Source organism: Nicotiana tomentosiformis, chromosome 8 (assembly GCF_000390325.3).
Source record: "Nicotiana tomentosiformis chromosome 8, ASM39032v3, whole genome shotgun sequence".
In the NCBI taxonomy this organism is placed as follows: Eukaryota; Viridiplantae; Streptophyta; class Magnoliopsida; order Solanales; family Solanaceae; genus Nicotiana; species Nicotiana tomentosiformis.
In genome coordinates, this window is record NC_090819.1 from 20,431,085 (window position 1) to 20,447,207 (window position 16,123).

The 16,123-nt window shown below is 38.0% G+C and overlaps 1 protein-coding gene and 1 long non-coding RNA gene across 2 annotated transcripts; both read right to left on the bottom strand.

Annotated features, from left to right (window-relative positions):
- Positions 1–8,608: 8,608 nt before the first annotated feature.
- On the bottom strand, positions 8,609–12,219 carry LOC117274209 (uncharacterized). Its single transcript, XR_004504304.2, has 2 exons — positions 11,944–12,219; positions 8,609–8,891 (listed from the first exon to the last, which is right to left on the bottom strand). It is a non-coding gene; the product is annotated as an uncharacterized lncRNA (long non-coding RNA).
- A 3,283-nt stretch (positions 12,220–15,502) lies between these two features.
- On the bottom strand, positions 15,503–15,886 carry LOC138897154 (uncharacterized). The gene has a single exon (XM_070183112.1). It carries the CDS (start codon positions 15,884–15,886, stop codon positions 15,503–15,505), a length of 384 nt encoding a protein of 127 aa, XP_070039213.1.
- Between the last annotated feature and the right edge of the window lie 237 nt (positions 15,887–16,123).

The following is a 16,123-nucleotide window of genomic DNA, read 5'->3' on the forward strand; positions in this document are numbered from 1 at the left end:
TCAGAGCTCTAGGTTCATAGGTTCTACAAGTCATGAGCAAGTGTCTAGTAGAGTCTTGCGGATCGGTATGATGACGTCCATACCTATATACGTCCCATCTTTCTTTCCTTATCGTGCGTGATTGATTCAGCTTGAAGCGTAACCCTTTGAATTCCTTCCACACATTCGTATGCGCACATGAGCGCTCGGTATCAGCTGTGCAATGACGGCTTGTGATTTCATAGTTGAGGTGCGAGATGTGATTTTGGAAAGCTGACGATGTGCCGGTTTGGAAGACTTAAGGCTGGGTTTTGACGTTAGCCTGAGCACGGAGATTTTGATTGAGTGAGCTCGTGCTTTTGGGACTTATATGTCTATTGGTATCCCTATTAGTGAAATTTGTGATTGGATTAATACGTGGTGAGTATGATGTGACTGCGAGATGTGTTCAGATTGTTCGAATGCTACGATAATTATTTCCTTGAAATGTAAAGGAGGGGCCATTGGGTGCTTGATTTTTGTTTTGTTGTGACGTACATTCTCGAGTATGAGTGCATTGAAGGATCCTTTCCGTTTTTTAATAATGTAATGAAATAGGTTCTCATGCCTTATTGTCGAGATCAGACTCAGGGAGATTAAATGATTGCTTAGTAGTTGTGGCTATGAAAGGATATCAAGAGATGTCAGTCTGAGGCTAGGCAGGTGGGTTATAACCTGCGAGGCAATCTACGGATGTGTGATTTTGATTATGTTGTGTGGAGGCTTTCTTTTCTACCAGCGGGGTATATTTGTACGATTTGAGTTTGGATCGGTTGTAACGGTTGACCTGACTATCACGAGGATGAATGTGAGATTTGCAGACGATTTGAGGTATTATATGGTTTGTGTTACATGAGCTTATGAAGGATTTAGTTGAATTTTATTGCGGTATTTTGGAAGTAATAGAGTATGGGTATCGTGATGTTATCGACTGTTTTGTTCTATGGCTTTGAGCCAAGTGGTGGAGCCTACTATCGATGAGTTGATTACACGATTATGTGTTGTATTGGTTTCGGTTTGAGGTATACTGGTGAATCAGTTATGACTTCCATAGGTAGAGATCAAGAATGACTCGGGTAAAGGAATTTCTGGATACAGGTTGTATTACACACTATGGGTATATGGGAATTATAAATAATTGAGTGGTTATTCGTGAAGGACGTAGTGTACATGGAGTATGAACTTGCTCGGTTGCTTAAGAGTGTGGGTTACTCCCTTGGGTGTTGGTGTTCTAATGGGGCACAGGTCGTTCGGTCTGTTTGGTCGGTTTAATTGAGATTTAAGAAGAGTGGATGACTCTCAAGAATGGTTCTAATGGATTCAAGATTTGAATGTAGCGATTTAGAATTTTCAAGATTGGTATATAGCTAGAAACTGAGAGTTACATTGGACGGTGTCGAGACTTGTGGCATTTTTATATCATTGGATATTATGCATTTCAGTATCAAGAAGGTGAAGGAAATAATTTTAGATTCACATAAGGTCTCTTTAGAGTGTGTGTCTCGGTTGTAGTGTTTCGGGGTGCTTAAGAGGGAAGTCAGCGTCTTATGGGCCTTAGGGAATTGTGGTTTTATACTAGGGTCTTTTGTGTAGTGAATTTTGGTTAAGGATCGTGGTGTTCTAGCAAGGAGAAGTATCAATTTGAAGGTTGGAGAAATAGGATAGCTTAGTAGTAGGTTGGGTTAACACAGTAATCTGTTCTTTGGATACTTACGACGTGGCTAGTCTCTATAGGTGTTTCTTGGAAATACTCTTGGTTTTTGGCAACCTGCGTGGCTGGGTTGAATTAGAGAGATTAGACTCTGATGACTTGGTTATGTGCAAATGAGTTCGAAGAGTTCTCAATAGTGTTTACCAAGGATTCGAGGGGTATTTTTCCTGCTGGCGTGAGGAGCATGTGGTGTATAGTGAATTTCTCCTGGATGAAATCAAATGGAAGGTCCTTGGCTAATTGAGTATGTAGTTGCTTGTGACTCAGAGTGGACTATGAAGTTCTCGTATTTTTCATATGATGGCATGGTATATGCGGTGTGTTGTGTGGGATTGAGATTTGCATAAGCGAGGTCACATGTCAGTTTTGAAGGGAAGGTCATGAAATTCTTAGGCAGCATGGACGGTTTCAGATGACTAGGTAAATGATATTACTATTTGGTATGGCTTGATGAGAGCATATATTTCAGAAGGGGCAATGTGTTTTGATTTATGGATACTTCATTGGTATTGCGGCACTCTCCTAGTTGATCGACTGCTGATATTCAAATTTTGCTTTATGGCATGGACGAATTATAGAAGTATTCCTCGTGGGATGATCGTGTATGGGGATGTGTTAGTCATTCGGGCGGTGGAGTTGGGATCAAATATGGTAATTCGTGTGTTCTATGGATTTGGAGATTGGGAGTTCTCAGGAGCAGATTGTTTTATGGTTGTGGACTGTGAAGTTATGGCCGAAGCTAGCCAGATGATAGAATGTGTTATGATTCAGTCATTGTGGACTTTCAGAGGTTATTTATCTATCTGTGGGTGACTAGAGCTGATTTGGGAGTCTATTGGTAGGCCTAATTAGGATGTGTATTCTACATCGAGCCGGATTGGTTGGCTCCATACTGCTATTGCTGAGGGATGTGCCATTCGGTTGTTGTTGAGCTTATTTGTGTTCTGAAATGATCTGTGAGTTACTTTTCTATGCTACGAGGAGTTGTGATTCGTTGGTTATATGCACATATTGTGCAGTTCTATTGGGGCCTTATAGCGGAAATTGAGCGAGAAGAGTATTGGGTATTGCTTGGTTGAAGGCGTATTGGTTATGTTCTTTCGGGGTTTTATGTGGCATTGTGTCATTTGCTTCTCCATGGTTATAGTAATGCAGTTTGAGTACTTGATGTCGAATTGCGCATGATTATTGATTTTTAGCAGGGTGGCTTGAGGTATTTCATATGGACCAGTATTTGGATAGGGTCGTGTATTGCAGCGGAGTTATGTGGAGATATGATCCTTTGTGTTAGATTCGTGTGTTATGGTTCTATGGTGTGTGATGGGTTTTAAGTATTTCGTTGTCGTGGTACTTGTTGAGCTTGCTGGGCGGTTCTTTTGTTGAGTCATTTTTCCATGATTGAGTACAATTGGAATGTTGCTATTTGGTGCAAGGATTGCATGGGTTGTGGCTTTAGATTGTATTGATGAAGATGTGTCATGTCACTAGAGTGGTCGTGTTGGATGAGATGAGGTCATTGGACCTAGAATGGATACTATCAAATTTCATTGTGGTATATTTGGAAGTATAATATCAAAAGTCTGCTTAGAAATTGGCTATAGTTCTTGTAGAAGGAGAGGGAGCTCCATGACTTGTTGATCTGATGAATGGTTATGAATTCTGCATGTATCTTTCATCGTCGGCAGTGTACAAAGGTTTTAGAACGAGGCTTTGTTTGATATGAGGTTTATTACCGGTATTGAGTTATTTTGAGCAGCTGCTGTGATTTGAAATTATCTCTATGAGTATTTGAGTTATGTGGTACATCATGTGATTACATCTTGGGTTATGGCGAAGGCTTGAAACAGCTTGTTCATACTTATACATTGTGTAGATACGAGATTCTGATCTTATAGAAATTACGGATGTTGGAAATTGGATTCTAAGGTTTATGGGCTAGGTTGAATTAAACAACTACAGTTATGTTGTGTTGTCCGGCCTATATGGGATAGGGTGACGTGAGACCACCCTCGAGTATGTGCACGGTAAGGTTACACGGTGATTTTATGGCTTTTGGAACAACTCTTGACACGTTTGAGGGCAAACATATATTTAAGTGGGGGAGGATGTAATGACCCAACCGGTCGTTTTGAGCATTTACACTTAGCTCGGTTGTTTGAGGGCATGAGAAGCTCCGTATGATATATTATGACTTATGTGAATCGTCGGTTTGGGTTTTTCAGGTTATTCGGAATTGATTTGGAGGAATGATTCTGAGCTAGAAGCTTTACATTTGAAAGGGTTGACAAAGTTTGACTTTTTAGTATTTGACCTCGGATTGGATTTTTGATGGTTCTGTTAGCTCCGTTGGGTTATTTTGGACTTATGAGCGCGTCCGGATTGTGATTTGGAGGTTCGTAGTAGAATTTGGCTTGAAATGGCGAAAGTTGAAATTATAGAAAGTTTGACCGGAAGTGGACTTTTTGATATCGGGATCGGATCTCGATTCCGGAAGTGGGAGTAGTTCTGTAATGTCAAATGTGACTTGTGTGCAAAATTTAAGGTCAATCGGACGTGATTTGATAGGTTTCGGTATCGAGTGTGGAAGTTTGAAGTGATTCTTCATTCCGATGTTGTTATGTGTGTTTTGAGGCCTCGAATATGTCTGTGTTATGTTATGGGACTTGTTGGTATGTTTGGACGTGGTCACGAGAGGCCCGGGTGAGTTTCAGACGAGTTTTAGGCTGTTTTTATTTCCTTCATTCTTCACTGATGGTTCTGCTGATGTCTAGTGCACCTAGTGTTCTTCGCGATCGCGGACTGAGGGATGCGATCACATAAGGGAAAATTTGAGGCTGAGTGTTTCTTCATCGCGTTCGCGAATATGGGTCCGTGTTCGCATAGGTTACTACAGATCGAGCATCGCGTTCACGTAGGTGTGCACGCGTTCGCATTGTAAAGCTGAGCGGGGCAGGTCTTCATGGCTTCTTCATCGCATTCGCGAGCCTGAGGCCGCGTTAGCGTAGGTTCTTTTTGAGACTGGGCAATTGGTGTTTCGCGATCGCATAGCTTATTACGCAATAGCATAGTGTATTTTTAGGGGCAATGCATTTTTTTCTTCGTGTTCGCGAGGGTATTTCCGAGATCGCGATTCATTGATTCGCTCAGTGATTATAAAGTACTCTATTTCGAGGGTTTCGACCATTTTTTTGCATTTTGGGAGCTATGGATCTCGGATTGAGGCGATTCTTAAAGTAGTTTTCACCTTATGAATTGGGGTAAGTGTTCTCTACTCGGTTTTGGTTATATTTCATGAATCTTTCTTCGATTTTAGCATTTGGTTGATGAATTTTAAAGAGGAAATTGAGGATTTTGGCCTAAAGTTTCATAATATGAAATTTTGAGTTTTGAACATCGACTTGGAGTCAAACTTAAGAAAAACTAGTATGGTTGGACTCGTAATTGAATGGATTGTCGGATTTTGTAAGTTTTGTCGGGTTCTGAAGCGTGGGCCTGGGTGTGATTTTTGGCCAGTTTTGGGTTTGAATTAAGGATTCGATCTTTATCATTTGGAATTGTTTCCTTGGGCCTTATTTGATGTATTTGAGTTGCCTTTTGCTAGTTTTGAGCCATTCGGAGGTCGCTATGCGTGTGAGGACATTTTTGGAGCATCGCTTAGATCACTCGATATTGGAATTTTCTTGTTCGAGGTAAGTAACTATTCTAAACTTAATGCTGAGGGTATGAAACCCTATAATACGTGTTACCTGATCGGTATTGAGGTGACGCACATGCTAGGTGACGGACGTGTGGGCGTGAACCATGTGAATTTGGACTCTGTTGCTTCTATGGAACTGTATAGTGGTCCTACTTTGTTGATATCCGTGTTTCCACCATGTGATAAAGTAGTTAAACTGTCAATCATATTAGATATCATGTTTAAGCATTATGTTGGTTCTATTTGGACCCATAGTGGTCGTTTCTTAATGTCATCACACTGATTTCATTGATATTTCGTACTCAGTCATATCCATGCATTCATACCATAACTCAGTCTCAGATATTATTTATTGATACATCATCTCATTGTTGCCAGGCTAGTTTTAGGACATTGTGAGCCCGTGAGTGAGACTGGAGTGATTGATGACTTAGTGAGGTCGAGGGCCTGAGTGAGAGTGACATTTTGGGATCGGGTTGCTTGCCACAGCATATTATATTGATTATATTTTATGGGATCGGGCTACACGCCGCAGCGATATATTATTTATGGGATCAGGTTGCACACCGCAATGATATATTGATTACATTTTATGGGATCGGGCTGCACGCCCCAGCGATATAGCGTTTGGGATGAAGGAGCCCCTCCGGAGTCTGCACACCCCCAGTGAGCGCAGTCGACTATATATATGTGGATTGTGCTGCACGCCACAACGGGTATTGTACAGTGCTGAGTGATTGAGTGTGTTGAGCATGAGCATAGTGAGAGAGAATGCGAGACAGTGAGATTGAGTACTATAAGAGTGTGAGTATACGATCTCATCATCGAGATGCATTGCATTTGATATGCGTACTTGAGATACATGCATAGAGATGCATTTCCTTCTGCTGCCCAGTTTTGGGACATTTATGATTTTACCAGTATCTTGACATGTAGGCATCGAGACGTACTTTCCTCATGTTATCTGAAAATGAAACATCTTATTTATTGTTGAAAGGATTTTTGGGGAAAATCATAGTTTTCAAACTTACTCATATTTTGGCATATTCGGTAAATGATTTGAGTTTTCACTGAGATACCTCTTTTATTACTTGTGTCATATTGTTATGAACTGTTCTGGAATATTGGTATTGTACCCGACCTTGTGTTAGCTCATCACTGCTTTCAACCTAAGGTTAGGTTTGTTACTTACTGAGTACATGAGGTCGGTTGTACTCATACTACACTCTTGCACCTTGTGTGCAGATATTGGCTGCTGATATTGTTGTGTTCGATGGGATCTTGATTGAAGATGTACTTGCGTCCCGGTTGTAGCTGCCTCTTGTTCGTGGTAGCCTTAGATCTATAAAACCATATTTATCTACTTTTCAAACATACTATGTATTTATTTTATCTCAGCTTTGTAAACTCTACTCTTAGAAGCCTGTGATTTGTACTACCAGTCCTTGAAAAATGTATAAAATTCAGTATGGGAGTTTGACATCTCAATTTACACTTCCACAAACTTGGGCTGTTTCTATGTCTAATTTAAATCTAACATTGAAAATTTGAGAAATAAAACTAAGAGAATGTTTTTGTTATTTTTCAAATGTTGTTAAAAGCCTATGGCTGTGACCTTCACCTAGGTATTTGTCTAATGGGATATAAACCTTAATACTTGTTTTATTGATCGGGTTGTATTATAGCTATCAACACTCAATTACCCACTCAATACCTCTCAGTCAGAGAGTGATTTTGTCCAATTTGGCTTCACAAGTCCAAAATGGGTATTGAACAAAATGGTTGATAAAAACTCAAGTCGGGTTATTACTATCTTTAGGTTGAACCCTTTAATTACGATTATCAATCTCTCGATTAAACCAATTTCTTGTTAGCTAAATTTTTCTAGACCAAGTCTTTCTTTATCAAGTAGAGACTAAGTCAAATAACCATGAACTAATATTTGCAACCATTATTTTCACAAATAAAAGCAAGAACAAGGCTAAATAATAAATACTCAAACATAAACAAGCGTTAAATCAAACACCCATTAACTTTATACACTAGGGTTGGGTTACAACCCTAGTAAAAATCTAGCTACTCATGCTTGAAATGGAAGAAATAGAAGAAGAAATAATAATTAAATTCATATTGCAAGATCAAAATGATAAAGTCTAAGTTAAAATAGCTCAAAATATGAAAAACTACTAAAAAGAATAAAAGGAAACGACTACTATAGCAGCTGATGACCAAAGTTGACCTAAAAATATGAAACTCATCTATTTATACAGGGCTGGCAATTTTGGACAAAAATACCCTTTGGGAGGTTCTGCGGCCATACAATTCCATGTGTGGTCCGCACTTTTCTTCAATTTGTCAGGATTGAAAGTCTGCGGTTCGCACTTTTACATGTGCGATCGCACCTTGCTTTTCTGTGATCCGCACTTTTATATCTGCGGCCGCATATCTCTTCTTCTGCGGCCGCACAATTATTGTGTGGTCCGCACTTCTGGGAGACTTGGAATGCACCTTCTCTGAACTTTGCTTTGGCTTAGCTTTTGCGGCCGCACAATTTATGTGTGGGCCGCACTTTGCACCAAACTCTTATGGCTTTTACTTCATAACTTGCGGCCGCAGATGATATTCTGCGGTCCACACTTCTGAGCTTCTGTGCCTTTTATGTCCTTGAGTTCAAATTACTCCTTTTTAAGTTGGACACTACTAGAAAATGTGCTTATGGAAACCCTTGTATAACCGATGCCATAGACATATAAACCGTTGCCATTGATGTATGGCAACGATACTGGCTCCGTCACATTTGGTCGCGTGGCAATAGCTCTATAGCAACAGTTGCGCAACGATTGCCAAAACCGTTGCTACACATTTAGATATGGCAACGGTTATTCCTCTTTCTGAAGCAGCGAGTATTTCAATCAACTGCAACGGTTAAAAAATATTACCATATGATATTATGCAACGGTTATATAAGCTATTTCAAGGATTTTTTAAGATATTACAACGGGTTTTTAATGCTATTGTAACAATTTTATTACTATTGCAACGGTTTATAATACATATTGTGACAGTTTACATAATATATCGCGTCGGTTTGCGATAGCTACTGCAATGGTTTCTGTGGCCTATTGCAACAGTAGGCAAATACAATAATTGTATAGCCCTAATTGTAAATTAACATTTAGGTATATAACAAATAGCAATACACTACAATTTATATAAATCACAAAATAAAACTATTCATAACATTTATAATCCAAATCACCCAAAAGCTACTAATTAATATCCATAAAAGCAAAAAGTGTTCTTACTCAAGTGCATAGATATTACAACTCAATAGTTGGCATAAGTTTCAAAATGTATGATACCAAAAGATTCCTAATAAATCAAAAGTTTCAGTATAAATCTGAAAATCTTTTCAAGTGAGGTCTAATCCAGCTTTCGTCTTCCTTTTTTTAACATTTTCTCCACCTACAAAAAAAGATTAAGAAAGTCATTGCCTTTTAAGCGCTTGTTAACTTAACATAACGCCATTATAAGGAGCAGATGAAGAAGCCAAAGTAAATAGCAAATCAAACTCAAATAAACCAAACTTCTAAATGTTCACATTCAGCCAGAACCACTAAAAGCAATTGAAGAAATCATTTTGATAGCTAGTTGCTTGTTTCCTTAGGAATATAGAAAGTGTTGTCAAAATGGGGAACACATGTTCTCTGCCATCATAATTTGTATCTCAAAATGGAACAAAAGCAGTGTCTAATAGATGTTCCGAACATATGTGCTATCTGAAAATTATGATGAATAAAGGATGATAAAATTTTTGATATCAGTCATATTCATTCAAGGATGAAAGATGGAACTTATGAGGGCTTATCCCTCCTTTTTCAATCAAATATTCAATATGTAGTGTTTTTTATCTTCTATTTCTACTCTCAATTCAGAATATAGTCATGACGTGCATACTTGGATTTAGCTAATATATCCAGGAGCTTTGTGAACATAGGAGGCAAGCTTAATGAATTTTTTGTAAAACTTTAAAATTTCGAATATATTCAAGTAATCCAACTGATCAAACCATACACATAGAGACAGACACAAGCAATTCAATTAGAATTACTAGTCCCTAGGTCAGCTTCTGTTTTTACTGATCCCATGGGCTAAATCATAGATTTTTTCTGCAATTGTAGATAGATGCAACAAAGTTGTTATTTCAGTTAGGAGGCAATGAAAATTTAGACGCTTTAAACAAAGTAGTATCAATTCAACTTACAAATTTAGTGTATCTAGTAGCTTAATTTTTCCAGAAAAAGTCTTCACTTAACTCATTGGTTTCTGTTTAGCTAAATATTCCTCCTTGATGACATACCTAGTAACTAAAGAAGAAGCATAAAAACTCGTTTTGCGTATAAAAGTCTAATCCATTAGAGAGATCAGTTAATTCATTCTATCCTACCTTTAGAACCATCCTTTCTGCATATACAAACAAAACTTCAATAATATTTTGCAATAATAATTTGCAAATGATATTTCCCTGCAATAATATTTTGCAAATGAACAACGTACTGGGATCACTTTACTTCACCTAATAAGTACATTATACTACTCGATTCATGCTCATAAATACAACAAGTATTTGGTGATTATATTAGAAAATCAATTAACAAGCAGAAGTTACGAAACTTTAAGGTGATGGCTGATTCATAATTTTAAAGAAGAGTCTCAACCATCTCGAACGCATCTTTTCCTTGGTGTTTGATTGAAAAAAAATACTTTTCCAGAACACTTTTGACGATCAAAACTTTTAAAAAAAAAAAAAAAACTGAACTAATTTTCAAATATTTAGCTTCATAAAAAATCTAACACTAACTGTCTTATCCATGTTACACTAAAGCCTGAACTAAAATCAGAATACAACAATACAATACATGTGCCTCTATTTTAGACTAAATAGCATTCTAGATTGTCCTCTATCAATTAACAGAAATCACTCTAACAAACAAGATAATCTTTTATTGCTCTTATTGATCTATTGTTGTAACTTGTGAAAGATGATTCTTTTATACCTTTTACCCAAGGAAAAAGGAAAAAGAAGAAGAAGATATATAGGTATTTTCTAGTATTTCTTAAGCTTGTTAAGGTAGATCTGCAAAATAAAAAAACTGAATTTCTAGATTAAAGCTGCATCTTTTGTGATATCCTAAGTCTTCATTTGGAAAAAATAACAAGTGTATGCTCTATTCCAACTTTAGCTTCTTAAATAGTTTATACAGATTTGGAAATTGATGCAGGGGCACCAACGAACTTCAAATATAATTAATAAATAATAAGAAAATAATAAACTCCTTAGGAATACATTATTTTAATAACTGGTCATGTTAACAAGGGAAAATTTGTGATTCTGAAGATCTTGTATAAAAATATATGTACATCTTTTTATTTTTAATAAGAGAGTGATATCTGCAAATATTTGACCCCATACATATATATAGGACACAACTTTCATTGTTTTTAGTTCTGCATCTTTACTGAAGTCTTTTTTTTACTGTTGTTTGAGTTTAGCTTAAGATTTCTCTTGCGTTGAGACAAGATAATTACCTTTTAGAAAACAGAAAACTCATGTTTATTGTCTTCACATCTTGCTTTCTGCCTAAGAACTAAAATGCAACTATTGACTACAAATATCAAGATGGAATACAGAATAGAGCCAAAGTTCTGAAATGTACAGCCACTATATTACAAAAACACAAAATAATATGTACTAAATTTTACCCTCAAATAATTTCAATAAATGTATGAAAAACTTTTGAAACTAAGAAGCAGTAGCGCTACTACTCTTATTTAGAACTTAAATGCAGCCGAGCATTATTTCAGTTTGTCAAACAAAATATACTTCACATGACTTTAGTCAAACAGTTGGTGCATAAAAGTTGTAGGAAATTTGAAATCAAACAGAGAGAAACTTACAATTTACTCATGCTAATCTGGAACTAAAGGCACAATTTATTCAAACAGAAAAGACCATTTAAGTAGAACCAAGCCAAGGGACAAAGTAAAGAAGAACCCCCCGGTTAATAAAATCTAAGCCAATCTTTGAGGTCTTAAAGAAACTCTTTAAAATATACAAATATGGCAAGAATAAAAGATTATAAAGGATATTTGAAAGTTGTACTAACAAAATTTATCTTAAAACACTGATCCTACATTATAACAGGAGAAATAATAACCAGTTCATCCTAATTGAGCATGCTTTGATATATGATACCTCCTAACATCAAAATCAAAACTTGACATAGAAAATAATAGCCAAAAAAATAAAACCAAAATCCAAAAATTGAACCCAGCAGTAATAAATCCAAAAATTAAAACCCCTTCTATGTCAAATTGTTTGGCTATCCTCTCCAAAAATTGAAAACCCCTCTCAAAAGAGGCAACTTTGGCTCAAAATATTTATTAGAAATAAAAGTTGCTATACGGAAGGGGTTCTATACTATAGAAATAAAAGTAAATCTATACAAAGACTTACAGCGATGGGCTCTGTGATTGATAGTTCTACTAGTGAGTTAGGTCTGTGTGAACTTGATAATTTTGCAGCCAACGCCCAACAAAGCCAAGACAGACGGACACAGTTGAGAAAACCCTAGAAAATTGGAGAGGAAGCTATAAGGATGGGGTTCTGCCTTCTAATTTTGTTTCTAGAGTATTGAGTAAAGAAAAAAGAAGAAGCTGTGTCTATAGCAACGGTTTCATAATTGTTGCCAAAAGGTCCGTCGCGATAGGACCATTTTCCAGTAGTGAGATATCATCTCGGGAGTTCATCCTCCAATATTCCTGCAATTAAACACAATTTATTAGTTTTCGGAAACATAATTAAACGCTTTTGGACTAAAATAAAAGTTAAAAAGCGCTAATAAGTAGTCAAAATCTCCACTTATCAACTATCCCAAACTTAAGTTTTTGCTTGTCCTCAAGCAAATAAAGTAGTTTCCACCTCCACAAGTTAAGAGTCATTCCAGCTAATCAAAAGTGAGTCATTCACACATCAATTGGGACCAACAATTACCCATACCACTTATGAATTGTCAACAAGGCAACAAGTTAAACTTTCATGCACAAATAGTTCTAATGTGACACTTGAGCATCAAGAGTTGACTTTATTTATCAAGGAAACTCGCTCTTTCATGTAGGTCATTGTGGATCCCAAACTCCTTATCCTCTACTCTTTGTTTTCCTATCTCGCTTAAGAATTTAGCACTCAATCCAAAGATTTGCGAAAGGCTCACTCATCTCTCTCAAAAGAATGTCGCAAGTACGACTTTAAGTACCATAAGCTTGCCCCTCATGTAGATCACCACTAATGCAAGCTCACTCGGCCTGAAATCACGTAGGGCTTTTTCGGAATGCAACGAAGGCTTTTGGACTAAGGTTGGATATGCTATGATAGAACGAGTTCATCTTTCCTTAAGCAAAGTGTCAAAAGCCCTATTGCAAAAATGCAACCCCTCATCGCTTATAATAGCCCGCGGAGTACCAAATCTTGTAAAAATATTCTTCTTCAGGAGCGTCACCATACTTCTCGCTTCATTGTTGGGTAGAGCAATAGCCTCAACCCATTTAGACACATAATCAACCACGACCAAGATGTAGGTATTTCCACAAGAACTCACAAAAGGACCCATGAAGTCAATACCCTACACATCAAAGATATCAATTTCCAAAATTATAGTGAGAGTCATTTCATTTTTCTTCGAGATTCCACCGGCCCGTTGGCATTCATCACATCTTTTCACCATATCACTTATATTTTTGTAAAGAGTGGGCCAATAGAAACAACAACTTAGCACTTTGGCCGTCGTTCTTGCTCCATCATGGTGATCACCATAAGGCGCAGAATGGCTAGCCTCAAGAATAACATCTTGCTCTTCGTTTGGTACACATCTTCTAATTACCCCATCCATACAAATCCGTAAAAGGTATGGCTCGTCTAATAATCTTGACAATCCCGTTTGAGCTTCTTCCTTTGATTTGAAGAGAACTCATCCAGGATGATGCCACACATAAGGAATTTTGCTAGATCCGCGAACCATGGCACCTTCTTCATTGAAATAGCCAAGAGTTTCTCATCGGGGAAGGAGTCATTGACTTCAAGTCCATCATGAAGCCTCCCCTCCTACTCCAAACGATACAAGTGGTTCATCATTTGATTTTCACTCCCTTTTCGATCTTTGATGTCAATATCAAACTCTTGCAACAATAACACCCATCTCATCAATCGAGCTTTTGAATATTTCTTGCTCATAAGATAGTGAAGTGCCGCATGATTCGTATGAACAATAACCTTTGCACCCATCAAGTATGGGCGGAACTTCTCAATTGCAAACACGATGGCAAGGAGCTCTTTCTCTGTAATGATGTAATTGACTTGTGCATCATTCATGGTCTTACTAGCATAGTAGACCGGATGAAAAACCTTATTGATACGTTGCCCCAAAACTGCTCCAACCGCTACATCACTAGCATCGCACATGAGCTCAAAAGAAATACTCCAATTAGGAACTGTGATAATGGGAGTGGTTGTCAACTTGAACTTTAGAAATTCAAAGGCTCTCATGCAATCATCATTGAAGTGAAATTTAGCGTCCTTCTCTAAGAGCTTGCATAATGGGTTCACCACTTTAGAAAAATCTTTTATGAAGCACCGGTAGGACCCCGCGTGACCCAAGACACTTCGCACGCCTTTCACCGAAGTTGGAGGTGGAAGTTTAGAGATCACCTCTATCTTTTCCTTGTTACCTCTATGCCATTCTTTGAAATCTTATGGTCAAGGACAATGCCTTCCTCGACCATGAAATGGCATTTCTCACAATTCAACACTAAGTTTGTTTCTTCATACCTTGCCAATACTTTATCCAACTTTTCCAAGCAATCAGACCACAAAGAAATCATCCATGAAGACTTCAAGGTAGTCCTCGACCATATCCGTAAAGATCGCCATCATACACCTTTAAAAAGTCGCTGGTGCATTACATAAGCCAAATGGCATCCGCTTGAAAGCGAAAGTGCCATAGGGACAAGTGAAAGTTGTTTTCTCTTGATCATCTGGGGTAATAAGTATTTGGTTATAGCCCGAATATCCATTTAGAAAGTAATAGAAAGCACGACCGACCAACCTATCAAGCATTTAGTCAAGGAAAGGGATTGGAAAATGGTCTTTCCTCGTGACTTTGTTTAGCTTCTGATAGTCCATACACACTCTCCACCCTGTCACCGTTCTTGTGGGAATCAACTCATTCTTGTCATTGGTGACCACTGTTATGCCCCCTTCTTAAGGACACATTGCACTGGAGAAGTCCACGAACTGTCGGAAATGGGGTAGAGAACCTCGACATCTAACCACTTGATGATCTCCTTTTTGACCACGTCTTGCATGACTTCATTTAGTCTCCTTTGATGTTCAGTGGATGGTTTGGCATCTTCCTCAAATTTAATATTGTGCATGCAAAATGTGGGGCTTATTCCCTGAATATCTGCCAAAGTCCACCCAATAGCCTTCTTCCTCTTGTGGAGCATCGCCAATGTAGAGTCAACTGCACGTTAGTCAAACAAGAGGAAAGAATAACCGGTAAAGTAAAAAAAAGGGCCAAGAAATTCATACCTAAGATGTGGAGGTAATGGCTTCAACTCCAAGGTAGGAGGCTCTTCAATTGAGGGCTTTGTAGGAATAGTTTTTCTATTTTCAAGATCTAAGGAAAGTTTTCGGGGTACATAGTTATACGACCCCATTCCTTGCAAAGAATTCACACATTCCATGAAGCCATCCATCTCGTCATCATCAAAGTTGAGCAAGACGACCTCCAACATATCACCCACATTAATCGTGGCACTTGTATCATCAATAATCACATCGGTCACCAAGTCCACGAATGAACACACTTCATTGCTATTTGGTTGCCGCATAGATTTGCACATATGGAACACCACCTTTTCATCACCCACCCGGAAAGTGAATTCTTCGGCTTCCACATCAACAAGAGCCTTCCCCGCAAATAGGAAAGGTCTATCAAGAATAATCGGAACCTCATAGTCTACTTCACAATCAATAATAACAAATCCGCCGGGAGACTAAACTTATCAACACGAACCAATACATCTTCAATCAGTCCCAATGGTCTCTTCATTGTACGATTAGCCATTTGTAATCTCATAGATGTGGGTCTTGGTTTCCCAATTCTCAAGGTCTTAAAAACCGAATAGGGCATCAAATTGATACTCTCCCCAAGATCACAAAGAGCTTTATCAAACTCAGCATTTCCAATGGTACAAGGGATTGTGAAAGCACCAGGATCTTCCAATTTAGAATCTATCGAATGCATAATCGCACTCACTTGATGAGTGACCTTGATAGTTTCAAAATTTATCGACCACTTTTTTGTCACCAAGTCCTTCATAAATATTGCATAACTGGGCATTTGCTCCAAGGCTTCAACTAATGGCACATTTATCTAGAGACTCTTCATCATGTCAATGAACTTTTTGAATTGATTCTCGCCACTTTTCTTGGCGAGCCTTTGAGGATATGGAAGAGGTGGCTTAGGCAATGGTGCCTTAGCCTTTTTCACTACTGGTTTCGGTATGTCAATAACATGATCCCTAGATGGGTTCACTTCCTCTTAATTTTCTTCTACTGTGTCATCAATATCAATACG

Bases quoted from the DNA above. Each gene is read 5' to 3' on its own strand.
- LOC138897154 (XM_070183112.1), bottom strand. From the start codon at position 15,886: ATGCCCAGTTATGCAATATTTATGAAGGACTTGGTGACAAAAAAGTGG.